General features: G+C 33.0%; 4 protein-coding genes across 5 annotated transcripts; 2 read left to right on the top strand and 2 right to left on the bottom strand.

Moving 5' to 3' along the window:
• The first annotated feature begins 332 nt into the window (after positions 1–332).
• On the top strand, positions 333–3,554 carry LOC108765561 (probable Xaa-Pro aminopeptidase 3). 2 transcript variants are annotated; one of them, XM_018514338.1, is made up of 5 exons: positions 333–527; positions 681–1,622; positions 1,798–2,160; positions 2,246–2,413; positions 3,479–3,554. In XM_018514338.1, exons 1-4 carry the CDS (start codon positions 479–481, stop codon positions 2,401–2,403), a joined length of 1,512 nt encoding a protein of 503 aa, XP_018369840.1. In that variant the 5' UTR covers positions 333–478; the 3' UTR covers positions 2,404–2,413; positions 3,479–3,554. The 2 variants fall into 2 exon arrangements, with proteins under 2 accessions (XP_018369840.1, XP_018369832.1); XM_018514330.1 differs by lacking the exon at positions 3,479–3,554 and having other exon boundaries at positions 2,246–2,588.
• Paics (PAICS bifunctional enzyme) lies at positions 2,882–5,956 on the bottom strand. The gene is given in 7 exon segments (XM_018514349.1): positions 2,882–3,295; positions 3,297–3,448; positions 3,521–3,665; positions 4,158–4,433; positions 4,531–4,874; positions 4,969–5,292; positions 5,810–5,956. Coding segments are annotated over 7 exon segments (1,272 nt in total). The 5' UTR covers positions 5,817–5,956; the 3' UTR covers positions 2,882–3,271.
• Positions 5,957–7,851: 1,895 nt separating this feature from the next.
• On the top strand, positions 7,852–13,460 carry LOC108765552 (amidophosphoribosyltransferase). Its single transcript, XM_018514318.1, has 8 exons — positions 7,852–8,356; positions 11,311–11,527; positions 11,651–11,943; positions 12,024–12,273; positions 12,361–12,600; positions 12,680–12,807; positions 12,901–13,122; positions 13,187–13,460. The coding sequence occupies exons 2-8, from the start codon at positions 11,317–11,319 to the stop codon at positions 13,457–13,459; spliced, it is 1,617 nt and encodes a 538-aa protein (XP_018369820.1). The 5' UTR covers positions 7,852–8,356; positions 11,311–11,316; the 3' UTR covers position 13,460.
• Positions 13,404–16,380, bottom strand: LOC108765615 (general transcription factor 3C polypeptide 6). Its single transcript, XM_018514409.1, has 4 exons — positions 16,160–16,380; positions 14,940–15,198; positions 14,698–14,876; positions 13,404–13,475 (listed from the first exon to the last, which is right to left on the bottom strand). Exons 1-3 carry the CDS (start codon positions 16,316–16,318, stop codon positions 14,704–14,706), a joined length of 591 nt encoding a protein of 196 aa, XP_018369911.1. The 5' UTR covers positions 16,319–16,380; the 3' UTR covers positions 13,404–13,475; positions 14,698–14,703.
• Positions 16,381–16,500: the final 120 nt, after the last annotated feature.

Genomic DNA, 16,500 nt, shown 5'->3' with positions numbered 1-16,500 from the left:
GAAACAAGGATAGCATGACACAAGTAGCGTTGATAGCGCGCTCCTCGAACACAGTCAGAATCTCTATTAGCGTTTTCGGCCCGGCCAGGTTTGCACCAACTTGGGTTGGATTAATGGCGTTTTGTGCTCTCCTATTGGTAGAGCGGGTGACGTCAACCAATAGGAAAGATTAATTCAACCCAGGTTGGTGCAAACCCGATCGGGCCGAAAACGCTATAAGGTACATCGAGAACAATAGGAGTTTGTAACCCCTGGTGTCCACTTCTTGAACTAGTGCAAGCACTGCAGAGAAAAAAAACAAACTTCATATCAGCTGTGCTAGTCAAACGGTGACTACCTTTCGTACACATTGCTTTCGGTCAAAATTTTATAGGTTCAATTTTACATTGAATGTCACAAAATATTACGCTGTTCAAAGTGAACAAGGTACAAAATAAAATTCCACAGCGAGCGTCTAGCTACCAAAAATATTGGAAATATGTTCAGTGGCATAAAATATTCGCTGAGATACAATCCGAATAAATTTGGTAAGAAACTTATTCATGCCAATAATATTCCAATTTGAAAGAAAATTATTGCTACCATTAAATTGTAATAAATTTAATATTCTATCTATGATATGTAAATGTATTAAAAAAAAGTCAGTGTGAAGCGTTGATTATTTGTTGATATAATTTTAGGTTGTCAATTACTGGGATGCTTTTCGACGAAAATAACACTTAAAAGTAATCTAACGAAGACAGAATGCACACGAGGTGCTCACCCACACGCGTGTGGACAACCGACGTCGACAACACATCCACACTTAATAAAGCGTGGCGAGGTGCTGCCAGGTATATCGCTTCAAGAACTTAAGAGAAGACGTTCCAAATTAGTGGAGTGTATCACGTTAATGGCAAATGCCAAGAATGTACACAGGCAACAAATAATCGTCATACCTGCGTCGTCCAAAGTTTACATGTCTGACAAGATACCATATGTCTTTCGGCAAAATACAGACTTTCTGTACTTCTCTGGGTGTCAGGAACCTGATAGTATTTTAGTTCTTACGTGTAGAGAGGATAAATCGTCTTATACTTTATTTGTTAGAGCGAGAGACGAACATTCAGAATTATGGGATGGCCCAAGAACTGGCATTGAAATGGCAACAGAAGTGTTTGGCACAGATTACAGTCTGCCAGTTACAGAATTTGAACAATTCTTAGCAGCACTTATACAAGAAGATAAAAACAGTATTGTATGGTATGATCATGCGGATGTTGTTCAACCGATATTACATAAGAAACTGTGCCAATTGATTAAATTGACGGACAATCAAATATTTGCTTCCCCCAAGATTTTGTTTCATCAAATTCGCTTGATCAAGAGCACCTGCGAAATTGATTTAATGCGGGAAAGCTGCAGAATTGCCTCTGATGCTATTGTAAAAACAATCCAATCTTCAAAGCCAGGGATGAGCGAGCATCAGTTATTCACTACTGTAGATTATGAATGTCGTATGCATGGAGCGGAATACTTGGCATATCCTCCCGTCGTAGCTGCGGGCAGGAATGCAAATGTAATACATTATATTAATAATAATCAAATTATACAAACCGGTGATTTAGTTTTGATGGATGCAGGTTTGTACTGAGATGTGTAGAATTATAAGCCTGTTCTTTTAGCTGAACTTCTTGCACCATTTATCTTTTCTTTTTTTCTCTCTCCATAATGTGAATTCAAGAAATTCAGCTGAAAAGAATAGATTTTTTTATTAGTACATAATCGAAAATTTCTTGCACTTCTGTCCACTTACAGGTTGTGAGTATCATGGATATTCATCCGATATAACGCGGACGTGGCCAATTAGTGGCAAATTTACGCCAGAACAAAAAGTTCTTTATGAAATAGTACTCGATGTGCAAAAAAACTTGATAAAGAGCCTGAAGGAAATGCCGTCATTGGATAACGCATTCCGCCATATGTGTTTTCTTCTGGGAGAACGGTTGCAAGAAATTAACGTAATACCGAAGAATATAGAGGAAAGTAAATTATTAACAGCTGCATACGCGTACTGTCCGCACCATGTCAGTCATTATCTTGGAATGGATGTGCATGACACGGGAAAAATATCCAGAAGCGTAAGGATACAGCCTGGAATGATAATAACAATGGAACCTGGTATTTGAATGCTTTATATTTTCTTTGTTTTAAAGAACTATTTGTAAATTAATGCAAATTAATTTGTTTCTTTTCATTACTTTAGGTGTGTACATAAATCCGAAGACTCCTTACGCACCGTCACACTTCCATGGTTTAGGTATACGTATAGAAGACGATATTTTAATAACAGAAAATGGCCCAGAAGTCTTGACGAAAAACTGTCCAAAGGAGGTAGAGGAAATCGAAGCTCTAGCAAGCTAAAAGTCAAGAAGTTTAATACTCAGTGTACATAGTAAAACAATATGCTTCTATTTTTTATTTACATGTATATAAAAAAAGTATAAGTATATGCGTGTAAATACGCGGACAATTGCATTAATTGTATATGAAAGTTAGGGAGTCTTTGCTTTCATATACATTCTAGATATATTTTTTATACGTATATAAAATGATTGAATTTTTTATATTCTTCCAAACCCGACTTTCACTTATCTCTCTCGCTCTCTCTCGTAACATATTTATTTCGTAGATGAACATGTCGAAGAATCGCTTTGTACAACATGACTCTTTATATACACGTATATATGCCTGTGTATTATAAAGTTATATATTATTTTATTTGATAAGGATAATTCAAAATAATATAATTATATAGTACATAGAGATCTTCAATACTTGGCACTTCTTTTATTTTAGATAACATATATTTTATTATAAATTCATACAAAGAAAACTTCTTATATTATTCAAAAATTTGTTTAAGTGGAAATAGACGAATATTGCATACTTGAAACCAGTAAAGTATTACTAGAATCAATAACAGTAGAGTATATACGAAAAGAGTTAACGCGATCATTGGTACAAAAATATTCAGGTCGTATCACAATCTATGGCACAATCACACTGTCAGTTTAATGAGATAAGTATTGTATTTCGATCCACATGAGTGGGCAAATACGTATGAAGAAAAAAATAAAAAACAATCGCTTTCTACAAAGTACTTTAGCAACAGTAGCATTCAAAATTAATTAATACACTAAAATATGTGTAAACATGTACAGTTCTTTTCACGATTGTATTACAATGTATCCACGAGACTCTTGAAAAAGCAATGCTATTTATTGTTTCGTTAGCCGAACCACTGTTCACAACTTCCGTAATTCAACGTCGGCTTGTTTTAAATTTATAAAGTTGGAGAGTTGTTTTGCTCGCAAACGAGCCCAAACCAAGTGATTTTGCATCGCATGGATTTGCGCCGCCGCGAGTGCAGCTGCTTCTGGATGTACGACTGTCGTACAGCCAAGTCCTGTAAATATAATTTAACTTTATATTTCAGAAGACAAATTCAATTACTATGAATACAAATTATGTAGAATACCTGAAGGAACGTCAAGCGAGGACCACACGCTTCGTTCAATATTGTCCGATTTCAAAGGTGGACAATTTATGACAGGCAAGACCGTATTGCCGGAGAGTACTGGACCCAAACCATTGCTGCGACCGGCTACCGCTATCAGTACCACCTACAAAAAAAGAAATAAGTAACTTGTGATAAATGGAAATAAATAATCTTTTTATAGCTATCATTTTCTTTATCGTAACAAGTTTTGTGATTAAAACATAACAGGATAACGCAGATCGCTTCGACGGGTCAGTACAAGTTTTTGATACAGTCATCTTTTGCTAGCACGTTTGATATCACAAATTAGTGACCAATGTCGTAATGATAAATATCACGATAAAATTGCACAATATTGTGCTGCTGCAAGTTACTGCTATCATCAGCATTGTGTAATTAAAAAAAATATTTAAATGACTTGCATGTGCTATCTCTAGTAATATTTTTATGATTAACAACAATAATTATTGATCATATATAAGCATTTTCGTAATTTTGAATGATTCAGTAAAAAGTAATATTACAGTTAAAAGTAATAAGATGAAAACCTACATTTCACCTAATCTATTGAGAGTTTATCGTAATGAGCTGTGAAAAGATGAAATTTCAAACGTACGTTTTCTCCGCTACCTTCATATTCAGCAAGAATATTTAGAGTTTCCTCAGTACCCTTATGAGCACTGCAGACTCGAAGTCGGGGTGTTAGACCTAATGCTGTAGCATGCTTTGCAATTTCTCGGCAATGTCCCTCATCGGATGGTGAGCCCATAAGTATAACAACTAACGGAGTGGGTGCTTTAATAACATAATCCAACTGTTCTTCTACCCATTTAAAGTTACACTTTACGGTCTCCAAACTCTGTTGTGTTACATTGGATAGATCTCTGTATACCTAATATAATACAAACAGATATAATAAATTTTTAACAGAGAGTCACAACTGATAATATTGACGAAAATGTCTCAAACTATCGAGAAAAAAATCTTACCTGCTTATCTTTCATCTGTTTCTTATCTCCAGAAGGCCAGAGTCTCCAGGAATCACTATCGATAATATCAGCTAGCAAAATTTCCCCATCTGAGTCCACGCCGAATTCTATCTTCATATCTATTAGCGAGCTATTACGTACTGTCCAAGCTCTCTCAAGAATCTCAAAAATGACAACAGTAGTGCGTTTCATAATATCTACTTCATCCTTCGTTATCTTCCTGCCGCCCAATTGAAAATCCGCGGAAATAATTTGTTGATCAGACCATTGTGGATCGTGATTAGCATCATCCTTAAAGAACGTTTCCTGCAGAGGCGGATTGAATCTGTAGCCCTCAGGTACCCCTGAAACAATTGTATATAAATAGTATCGTGCATTATAACATTTTCTTCAACTCTGTTCATTCCAAGAGAAAGATATTGACGTTCAGATACATACCGGGATGTCTTTTTAGAAAGCTACCAGTTGCCTGCCTTCTAGTAACCCATTCAATTGGTATCATGTCACATTTCTTCGCTATGAAAGACTTTGGACCGGCGGATTTGACATAAGCTGTCTTGATACCAGCTTGATTGAGCAACCCGAAGACCTTTATGGTGGTAGATGTGCTAATCGTCGCTTTGCCTTCTAATGCATGAGACTTTACGCCGTCGCCAGCGGTAATACGATCCTTGCTCTCCAGCAAACATAAGGTAGGATCATTTAAAAGTTCATAAACCTTCTTCGTCTTTCCTTCGTTGATAACTTTCCCAAGTTTATAATCTATAAAAACAGAAGAGAGAAAATTATGTTTTAATATTGATTGGTACGAAACAAATCTCTTTTTATTTTATAACAATTTACAGAAAAAACAAGTCAATCTTTCCCCTCCTTTGAGCGAATGTTCCGAGATTGTATGTAAATGTATTATTTTCATCAATAGCCTATTAATTAATTATATCATTCTCATACGAATGCCCATTGATCAATTTTTCAGATACATAGTTAAAATTAAGTTGTAATAATATTTGCTGTAAACTACATTAAGCACAGATATGTTAGAGCACTTGTATGAAACACCGGCCGGTGTATGAGCAGTGCATTATCGACCACCTGTTGCTCTGGCAAAACCCGTTTACTCCTTTATGTTTTCTTTCAGTAGGATTGCTTTGAATTATTCAGACACAAACGTCACGAGATTCACGTCAATATCACGTGTCCGAATATCGTTATACTTGTCTGTGCTTCTACTGAACACAAGCGGAAAAATCAATCAAATTAATGCTTCTAACGAACTTACCAGCCATCTTCCCAGCTGCTCTAACGTCTACTATTGGAATGAATGTAAGTCGCTTGATTTCACATACATTTCTTTAGCAATCCCCACTACGATCCTCGTCTGCCTGATTTCCGATTGGCTCGGAGCTTCTCTGGAGTTCTCTGTTACGACAACATGATATCGACAACGAAAAATCATACGAATAATATTTTTCTCATTGTACACATCGGAATAAGTTATTTCTCTTACGTGTTGTAACTCGTGTATTTTATCGAGTAAATTTACGAAACACATTCTAGAAAGTTCACCGTGGATTAATAGATAACCGAGTCTTAGATTAATTGTCACAATACTCCTCTCCATTGGAAATATAGGATACATATAAATTAAATTATAAATTATAAATAATTATGTTTTGTAATTGTGTACATTATTATTAATAATTATAATTTTAATATTATAATTATTTTTAATTGAAAGTTTTTTTACTTAACTTTTAATTAAATTTAATCACAAGTAATTACATAAATAATTTAAAATTACAAATAAACAGTTGAGTTCCAAAAATAAATTGAAAAGAAAAATAAATTACCAATGTGAACTGTCGCGGTTATTGATGTCTATAATTAATATAATAATAAATCAATTTAGCGCTGTAAAATTCACAAACGTTTTGACTCTTGAGTTTGAATTTTCTTCGGTGCGTTTAAATAAATAATTACGGAAAAACAAACATAATGTGGTTCGAATTCTCTTTCACAATGGTTAAATTGAACATCCAAATTAAAGATAGTCAACGATACAAGGTCAAAAGATAAAATGTTGACTGTCATTATGGATTAAAAGTTCTGAGCTAAAAATATCGAGGAAAAGTTCGAACGTTAAGAATATGATGAACTCAAAGTAGATCTTTTAATATATTAATATTATGCACCAATAACCGTAGCGCCTCACAATTTGTTTCCTTTTAAATAATTTAAATAATTTTAATATAAATAATACAATTCTAAAAGTAATTATAAACTATTTTCTTTTTTATCCAAGTCAGGAAACGAGTATATATCGATGGTATATCGCTATACGAGTGTCAATTGTAACTCATATAGAATTACGACATATACATTACGTAATAGAAATAATTCCACGATGGTCAAGATCGATAAAATTGGACCATGGCATTTCCATTGATTAATCTTTCGAGAGCGTCGAAATCTCGTCGATTGCCACAAGGAAAAACAAATATAACATGGTTCGAATTCTCTTTCATAATGGTTAAATTGAACATCCAAATTAAAGATAGTCATCAACGATGCAAGGTCAAAAGATAAAATGTTGACTGTCATTATGGATTAAGAGATCATTGAGGTGGAGCTTTTCACCTTCGGAACTTTACAAAATTCAAACAGGATTACGTCGCAATTCACGTTCGAGGTCGTGCTAATGTGTTACCGGCAATGAGAGGCAGCTAATTTCTATAATCACACGGTAAATGACGTAAACATCGTTAGCTTAAGGCTGTATTACATCTCAAAACAAAAATCTATAAAAATTTTAGATTATTCTATTATTACATATGATTAATTATAGACATCAATAACTGCAGCAGCTCATATTGACAATTTGTTTCTGTTTTGATTAATTTTTGGAGTTTTAATTACTGTTTATTTGTAATTTTAAATTATTTATATAATTACTTTTTAAAACTCAAAATTATGTCTAAAACGTTATTAGTATATCCGTGTAAAATTTGGACACGATTCTCTTATTGGTTTAAAAGTTTTTTAATTGTTTTGTTAGTCTTAATTCGGATGTAAATTCGCGTTTTGTAGTAATTATTTGCAAATTGAGAAGGTCGTAGCATTACAAATTAAATCGAATTTTTTATATATGCTAATAAAACTTTAATAAATTCGTGCAAAAGTTTATTTGGATCTACCTATTTATTTAAAAGTTATTTACTTAAAACTGCAAAAATATATATTTCGCTGCATAAAGCCATTATAAACCCCAAATTATTTGTTTTGTTTTTTACGGTTGGTCTCAGGACGTATTTATGACAAAAATTTGTCAGTTAATTAACTGAGATTGGCATTTTTTACTGATACTTTTAGCTAATATTGTACAGCTAATATCTTTAAGTGCTCTGTCCTTGATCGATCCTAGCGTTTAGCGTGATCCATGCCAATTCTTCCGATGTCTGTCGTCGTAAACGAGAGAAAGAAAGAGAAAGAAAGAGACAGAAAAAGAAAGAAAGAGATATTGTCTCTTTGAGAGACGGTCCATTCGTCTCTTGAATCGACGCGGCGTTGCACTCACATCCTCCCGCATCGTCCCTCTTCTTCGAGAAGGAAGAGATAATGGTCACACCGATCAAGCGGAGCGAGCCCCTCCGGCAGGCAGTGGGCTTCCTCATTGGCTGTCACTAGATACCCCCGTCGTTCCAATTTGTGGCTTGTAGTTCGGAATACGAAGCACACGTTTCATATGAACCAGATGTGTTCCTGAAACGGGACGAGAAGCACGAGAACGTTTCTCGGCGCGTCTCTGCACGCACTCGGCACACGTGAGGTACGTGCATCGCTTCCTCATACATTTGGATCTCCACCAGGATCTTTGCGAACCAAGCGTGATTCGCACATTACTTATTCGCGTCCGTTTTCATTATTCCATAACTCGAAAAGTCAAACAAGTAGCTTCCTTTCTGTGATCTTCGTGGAATCTTCACAAAATGAGAACCCATGGATAGGAAAGAAGGCCAATCATGTGTCCAATGTGCGATTTGTCGTCCGCAGCATTCGACGCAAACTTGGCTGATCTACGATCTTTAGCTTCATTACGTTATTTCGTGTCACACTGTTAACAGTGTTAAACCATTGAGATCGCACGAGTCTGATTCGCAATGTGAACTTATATCCAATATGAAAACAATGAGTTGATTTGATAAAAAACTTATTATCCTTTAAAGCATAAGTATATATCTTTATATTTGTACACTAAGGAAAAAAGATTTAGACCTAGTTTCGCAACTCACGGTTAATTCTTAACCGAGATTCAACATATTTCTCATCTTTTTTCAATTCTAGAATTGGAAAGAGGTAATGAATATGTTGAACCTCGGTTAAGAGTTAACTGTAAGTCTGTTCCTTTTAGCTAAAGTTCTTGCACAGTTCAACGTAGAAAGAAAAAGAAGAAAGATGAAGTTCAGCTAAAAAGAACAGGCCACATGAGTTGTGAAACTGGGCCTTAGTGCCTTCAGCAAAATCGTTTTGATGGAGATATTTTTTAAAAGCAACTAAATATTTTGTTTATATAACAAAAATTTAGTTACTTTTGCAATAATTTTTTTGCTTTGTAAGTAACAAAAATATTTGTTTATACCAACTAAACAATTTAATTCGCATAATTTAACAGTTTTGTTCGATACTTTTTACTAAAAAATTTTTGTTTTAATTTTCAAAAATTTTAGTTCAAAAAACAAAACATTTTTTCTAGTGTAATTTGTCCTTGATAGACGAGAAAGAAATTTACGCTTGATTTTTGTAATTTTTCAATTTTGTGAATAATGAAAATAATGCTTTGTGCTTTCTGGCTTCGACGCTCGGGAAAACGGTTTCCATGAGTTATTATAGTCTGCTTTTTATTATAGGTCTGCAATAGACTACACTGGAATTCTTTCTTGCTTTCGCCAAACATATATACCTATTTCACTTTAAGTTCCAAAAGTGTATACTAGTTCAGCCATAGAAAACAGGCCTTATGTATTCGTTGCGTATGACTCCTTCTCAATATATAAGTCTTATTTTTTATCGGAGTAACTTTCAGAGCGAGGAATTAAGAGAAATATATGGGTGACTTGAACCGAACTTGAATTAACTTAATTATTAATTAAATTAAGTATTTAATTTTACTCATTAAGTAACGTCTGCATTTTATTTTGTAATCATGTTTTGTTAATACGCGAATAGAATTATTAAATTATTTACTAAAATTATGAAATTTTTGTTTATTGTATCGAAAATAAGATTAAGAACAAGGAATTATATATTAAAAATTTTATTTAAAAAAAAAAAAGCAATTCGAGTTAACTGCCGATTAAATTAATCGAAATTGTCCCGTATAAAAAATTATTGCGTTTGGACATTTTTATTGTGTTCCTTCGCTCTGTTTCTTCTACTTGATTTCATCTTCACATATCAAGTATCGTTTTTTTGTCAGCAGTTTTTTAACTGATTCACAGGATAAATATAAGTATATTGACAGTAAAGTTGTGGATCTCATGTGCACAGACGAAAATATTTTTATGCACTCTGTTCGGTTTCGTTTCTTTTTTTAAATTCTTTTATTCACATTCTTGCTTATTTTCAAATAAATCGACTGTAAATTCAATGATTAAGCGACAGAAAAGCAGTCTCTCTGAGAGATGAATATATAATACATTTTATTTAGAGTCTTGCCCCCAGTAATTTATTCGTAAGAAAAATCTATATTTCTCTTTCATAATTGAAAAACAGAACATTGTGTTGTAATCCCTATCAGTATTAATATCTTTAGAAATCTTAGAATCGTAAGTTAAAGTTTTAGAATCATAAGTTAATGTTATATTTTCCTTCAAATTATTACTCCAAATTATATTTCTTTACATAGATTTAGATAACAGAATAAAAGTATCATCCATTTGACTTGCTTCGTCAAAATTAATATTTATAACAAAATAATTCAATGATTTTTCTTTTCTAATAAATAAGTTACATGAGTTTATCTTTTATATTTGTTTTTGCGATTTTTTTCTAGCTTTGAGATTCAATACTGAATCGAACTACAGAACGTAAGATAAGTAAAAAAAAAAAGATAACATTACTTTCGTATCTATATGTAGTTTGTAACTGACACAGGAAAACTGTCTTATTGCAGAAAAATATGATGCAATTTCTCGCGTGATGTGAAAGAATCGATTTGTTGTAAACATAAATATAACTGTTCTATATTATGACATTTGTGATGTCAGTACGATGTAAAATGATGAAATCAGTTGCGAAATGCAGGTTGCGCAAACGTGATGAGAAAACATAGTTGTAGCATTGAACAAACGTAAGATATGTGGATTCTATCAGTCCGCTGGGGGTCAATAGTTTACAAGGGCAATGCAGATAATACATAAAGAGGAATTACGAAAGGATCTACTCTCTCTTTAGGCACTTTAGTAGAATATACAATACATAATTTATATCCAATATATATCTGCATGAAAAATCTTTATAAATCAAATATAATATATTAAGTTTCAATGAAAGAGTATATATTTAAATCAATAGGAAAGTATATATTTAAATCCAGAGAAAAATTTAAATGTTATTATATTATAATTATTAAAACTTATTGTACAATATGAGAAACACATAATAATTCAATATTGATAAGAGCGTATTTATGATCATCATTTCATGTTTTTTATGACTTTTTAATCCAATCTGTCTTAATTTTATTACTGCTAAACTTAACATATTTTATTTGTATATTGACAGATCGCAATGGAAACGTTTCACGATAAAGATGGCGAACATTGTGCTGAAGCAATGTCTCGTCTTTTCACGGAGGAATCAAAATGTATGAAACCACGAAGCAAAGGTGAAACCAGGGGACAAAGATCTACTGGTCTTACACACGAATGCGGTGTTTTCGGATGTATAGCTGCAGGCGACTGGCCATCACAAATTGATGTTGCTCAAGTTATTTGTTTAGGTAGGTTCACTTTGTGTGTGATAGAAATTAACTGAAATAAAAAAGTATATAAATGTATATACAATAAGAGAGAAAAAAATACGAATTAGAAGACGAAACAATTTGTTATTTTCACTCAATCAGGTTTAGTGGCGCTGCAACATAGGGGACAAGAAAGCGCTGGAATCGTAACAAGTGAGGGTGTTTGCTCCAAGTCATTCCATGTTCATAAGGGTATGGGAATGATCAATAATATTTTCAACGATGAGATTATGAGAAAACTCAAAGGAAATCTTGGAATTGGTCATACCAGATACAGTACAAGTGCAGCCAGTGAAGAAGTCAACTGTCAACCATTTGTGGTACACACTGCGCACGGGGCACTGGCAGTTGGACATAATGGAGAATTAGTCAACACGGAGTCTCTTCGAAAAATGGTAATACGAAGGAAAAATTTACGTTAACAATCCTTGTCGATCGAATCTAAATTCCGTTTTGATCTCGTATGTATGTTCAGGTATTAGGTCGAGGCGTTGGTTTATCAACGCATTCGGACTCGGAGCTTATAACACAAGCGCTCTGCTTGAATCCGCCGGAAGGTGAAGTCAATGGACCAGATTGGCCTGCACGTATCAAACATCTTATGCAATTGGCACCGTTGTCATACTCCTTAGTTATAATGCAGATGGATAAAATTTATGGCGTGAGAGATCCTTACGGAAATCGACCACTTTGTTTAGGGAAAATTGTGCCAATTGGCAATTTAGGTGCATATTGAAATATCAATAGAAGTGAATATCTATTTTAATAATTTTTTAATACTCTCTAATGCAAAATAATAACATAAATCGCAGCAAGTAACGAGTCCGATGACGATGACGATGAAGCAGAAGGCTGGGTAATTTCGTCGGAATCTTGCGGATTCTTAAGTATCGGCGCAAGATATGTTCGCGAAGTATTTCCTGGCGAAATTGTGGAACTGACTAGAGAGGGTATTAAAACTATAGAGATAGTAGAAAGGCCAAATAAAAAACCACAGGCATTTTGTATTTTTGAATACGTCTACTTCGCTAGGAGCGACAGCATTTTTGAAGGTACGTAAATAAGAATGACAATATAGCGCGAAAGAGAGATTGAGAGACATGTTTAATTATGTATTCATTCGTAATATAGGTCAAATGGTATATTCCGTTCGTATGCAATGTGGACGAGTGCTAGCGATAGAATCCCCAGTTGACGCAGATATTGTCAGTTCTGTGCCAGAATCGGGAACTGCAGCGGCACACGGATACGCCAGACAAGTAAATGCAAATAAAATCAGCAGCATAATTGCCGAGCAAATATAAGAATGTACAATTTATGTCTAAATAATACTTTTTTCTTTTTAATGTTAGTCTAAGATACCTTTCGCTGAAGTGCTGTGCAAAAACAGATACGTAGGTAGAACGTTTATTCAACCTAGCACGCGACTAAGGCAGCTCGGAGTAGCCAAGAAATTCGGAGCTTTGTCTGAGAATGTAAAAGGAAAAAAAATAGTTCTAATTGATGACTCTATAGTTAGGGGAAATACAATCGGTCCGATCATTAAACTATTAAGGGATGCAGGCGCTAAGGAGGTAAGTTTTCTTAATATCTTTTCTATTTATATTTATTAGTATATTCGTTATGTCACATTTACAGGTTCATATCAGAATAGCCTCGCCACCGCTGAAGTATCCGTGTTACATGGGCATTAACATTCCAACGAGAGAAGAACTTATCGCGAATAAGCTTGACAGTGTAAAATTGGCCAGACATGTGGGAGCAGACAGTTTAACGTACCTTTCAGTCGAGGGGCTTGTCGAGGCGGTCAGATATCGCATGGACAATCGCGAAAGTAATTACATCGGTCACTGTACTGCTTGTCTAACGGGAGAGTATCCAGACGAATTACCTGGTGACCTCAACTGGTAAAGACGCATGATTTTTTCTAAAATCAAACAAAACTCAGGTTTCTGAAATAAAATAACGAATACGTAGCATTCTGCAATGTACGATTTAACAAAGTGTTATATTATCCCTTCGTTAATACACAGGTGTGAATTCGAACCAACATTTTTTACAGCTATAAAACTAATCTTAAAATGAATACTTTAATGCTATTATCTGCTTGTAAAAAAAGTTGGGGTCATCACTGCACTTTCATGCATACCTTTAGTATTCTTCAAATAGGTATTTGAAGAATACTTTTAGTATTCTTCAAATAGGCAATAAAATTATCCATTTTCAACACTGAATGAAAAATAGGTCTTGAGAAATTTGAAAAAATAGTACATCTTAAAGTGAGTTTTAATAAATTTTTTACTAATATAATGTTTTTCGATATTACGTCACTGAAGCAAAGTTCCTCGCCTTTTTTTCAATTTTTTAAAATTGAAAAAACATCAAATTAGTTTTATTATAAGCGGAGTTATGAATCACCAAAGTTGCACGATGCAGATTCGCATATGCTACATAAAGGTCACGAAAGATGCGTGTAAACGTAGAGTTATTATAGAATAGATGTATTTGCGTATCTAAATATTACATAAAATATTAAACTGTAATGATGGAAAAGATTTTAGACAATGCGCTTGAATTTTTATAACAGATATATTATATAAAAGTACGTAAAATAAGAATGAATAAGATTATTTTCTATTTTTTACTAGGATTTTGTAATAGAAAATATCTATACTTTTTGGGTTCAATTCAGTATTTTATAACTACATATTATTTCATATGAAAAACGTGTATGATTATGTACGAAAAAAATTACAAGTAAAATGATATGTGAAATGTTCTTTTTAGTTTATACTTTTTATGTTCAAAATAAAAAAGTGTAATATTATTTCTTATAATTATATATGTATACTAAATATACGAGATATATTTAAAATTGAATTGATTGTGAAATGTGAGAACAAAATTGAAAAATAAACCATTCTTCTATTGTTAAATTAAACAAAATTAGCGATGCAGCAAAAAATTAATATTTAATTTACATTCTTACATATAAGTAAAATTACAATTGCTCCTTCCATATGATAGTTCAATATCCAAAGCACTGATGTTATTGCGCAAGCTTTATGTTATTAATATACACTCCTCATGCTAAGAACATTAATCTCTCTAAATATTAAATTTTTAATTAGAATTTTAAAACATCTTACTTTTTCTTATGTTTCTTCTGATTTTTCTTTGATTTTTTGTACGACGGGGTTTTCCTCATCAGACTCTGAATCCAACGCAATACCTTTAGATTTTTTCTCTTCCCTAATTTTCTGTTTTTCCAAGAATATGCTTAATTCTTCTAATTTCTCATCACGTACTTTATTCCAGAACTGCATGGCTAAAACAAATTGCTTTCATGTTAAATAAAATGTATGCAGACTGAAGAAATTCGTTCTATTACCTTCCTCTTGATACTTTGGAGGCACACCAGCTTGTGCTAACATTTCTTCATTCGGAATACAACTCTCATGTTCGACATCACCAAGGACCTCGACTCTTGGCTTTGTGAACACCCTCTGCATCTTAAGTAACTTTCTCGTTTTAGCAGAATATTTTAAAGTCGGCACTTTATCGAATACCTCATCATCCACCTTTGGATTGTCATCTTTTTCAAAGAACATATAAGTGCCTACAGCATCTTCATAAGTGCCCTCATAAAACTAAAAGTACAAAACGATTAAGATTCATTTTTTAGTTAATTGTGGTTGAATTTAACTTGGTAATGAGAACTAAGGTGACAGGTAATAGAAATACTTTACAGTTTTTGCGTGTAATACAAGAATATTTTATATTTTGTACTTCAGCAAAGTGTAATACATGAAAGTATTATATATTTTGTATTTAAAATCAAGAGATTGAAAGTTTTATGTATCTTATAATTTAAATAATAAAATTGAATGTCAATCTTAGTATTCAAAACACAAAATACAAAATATTTTCATGTGCTCTGTTGAAATACAAAACACAAAATATAATTATCTTGCAAATACTCTTTTTTTTAAATATAAGTATTTTAAAATAAATGATAAACAGGTCATCAAATATATGCCGAGCCCAGTTGGTCATAATGTAAAAATTATATTTTTCTAGCTATAGTTAATCGTTAAGCTAATGGTTTTCTTTTAGTAACTTTTAAAGTTACCACGACAAAACCATCGGTTTATGTCCATTTCCACCAATATAGATTAACTTTAATCTCGGTTCAACTTACTCTTTGCCTTTTTCAAATCTTTAAAACTAGAAAGTTGAACCGAGATTAAAGTTAATCTACATTGGTGAAAGTGGGCATTAGTGATTACTAATAGAAAAACAAAATTATCATCAAGTGAGGTTTAGACCTAACCTCACTTGATAATTTTTTCTAGCTATTATTAATCACTAAACTAATGGTTTTGTCTAAACCAGATAATGAAAAACTAAACCTAAAAAGGAAATAAACATAAGTTTACATTCAGAATGCATTTGTAATGAATTAGTGTGCATTTAACATGTAACTGACATTACATATACTATAGAATTTCAGAAACAATGCACATTCTAAAAACAAGCTACGGAGTTTAAATATGATTTATACGTCGTTTTTCACTTATTAAATTCTATAAATAGTAAAATATAGTATACCCGTCCATTAATTTCCATTATAGGATGTTCAGTATCTATTCCAATCATATCCAGTTGAAGATCTTTATTATCGAACATTTCGTTACCGGTAAGTCCCTCAAATTCTACATATACGAGCATTTCTTCTTCATTTTCAGATAACTCACCATCCGACTCCATCTTTCTTATGAATTGTTATGAATCATTTATTATTATTTAAATTCTTCTTCTTTTGACTTCCTCTTGTTTGGTTTTCCGACTATATTATTTCACAAATACGTTTCAGGCAATGACATCTAACATATCTAGACGGCATTCCACTTGATGGCCTTGAAATTTAAAGCTTTAAGGTGCCTTTTCAC

The sequence above is a fragment of the Trachymyrmex cornetzi genome, unplaced genomic scaffold (assembly GCF_001594075.2).
Source record: "Trachymyrmex cornetzi isolate Tcor2-1 unplaced genomic scaffold, Tcor1.1 scaffold117, whole genome shotgun sequence".
Taxonomy (NCBI): Eukaryota; Metazoa; Arthropoda; class Insecta; order Hymenoptera; family Formicidae; genus Trachymyrmex; species Trachymyrmex cornetzi.
The sequence above is the reverse complement of the archived record's forward strand: the minus strand, read 5'-3'. Positions and strand labels throughout refer to the sequence as shown.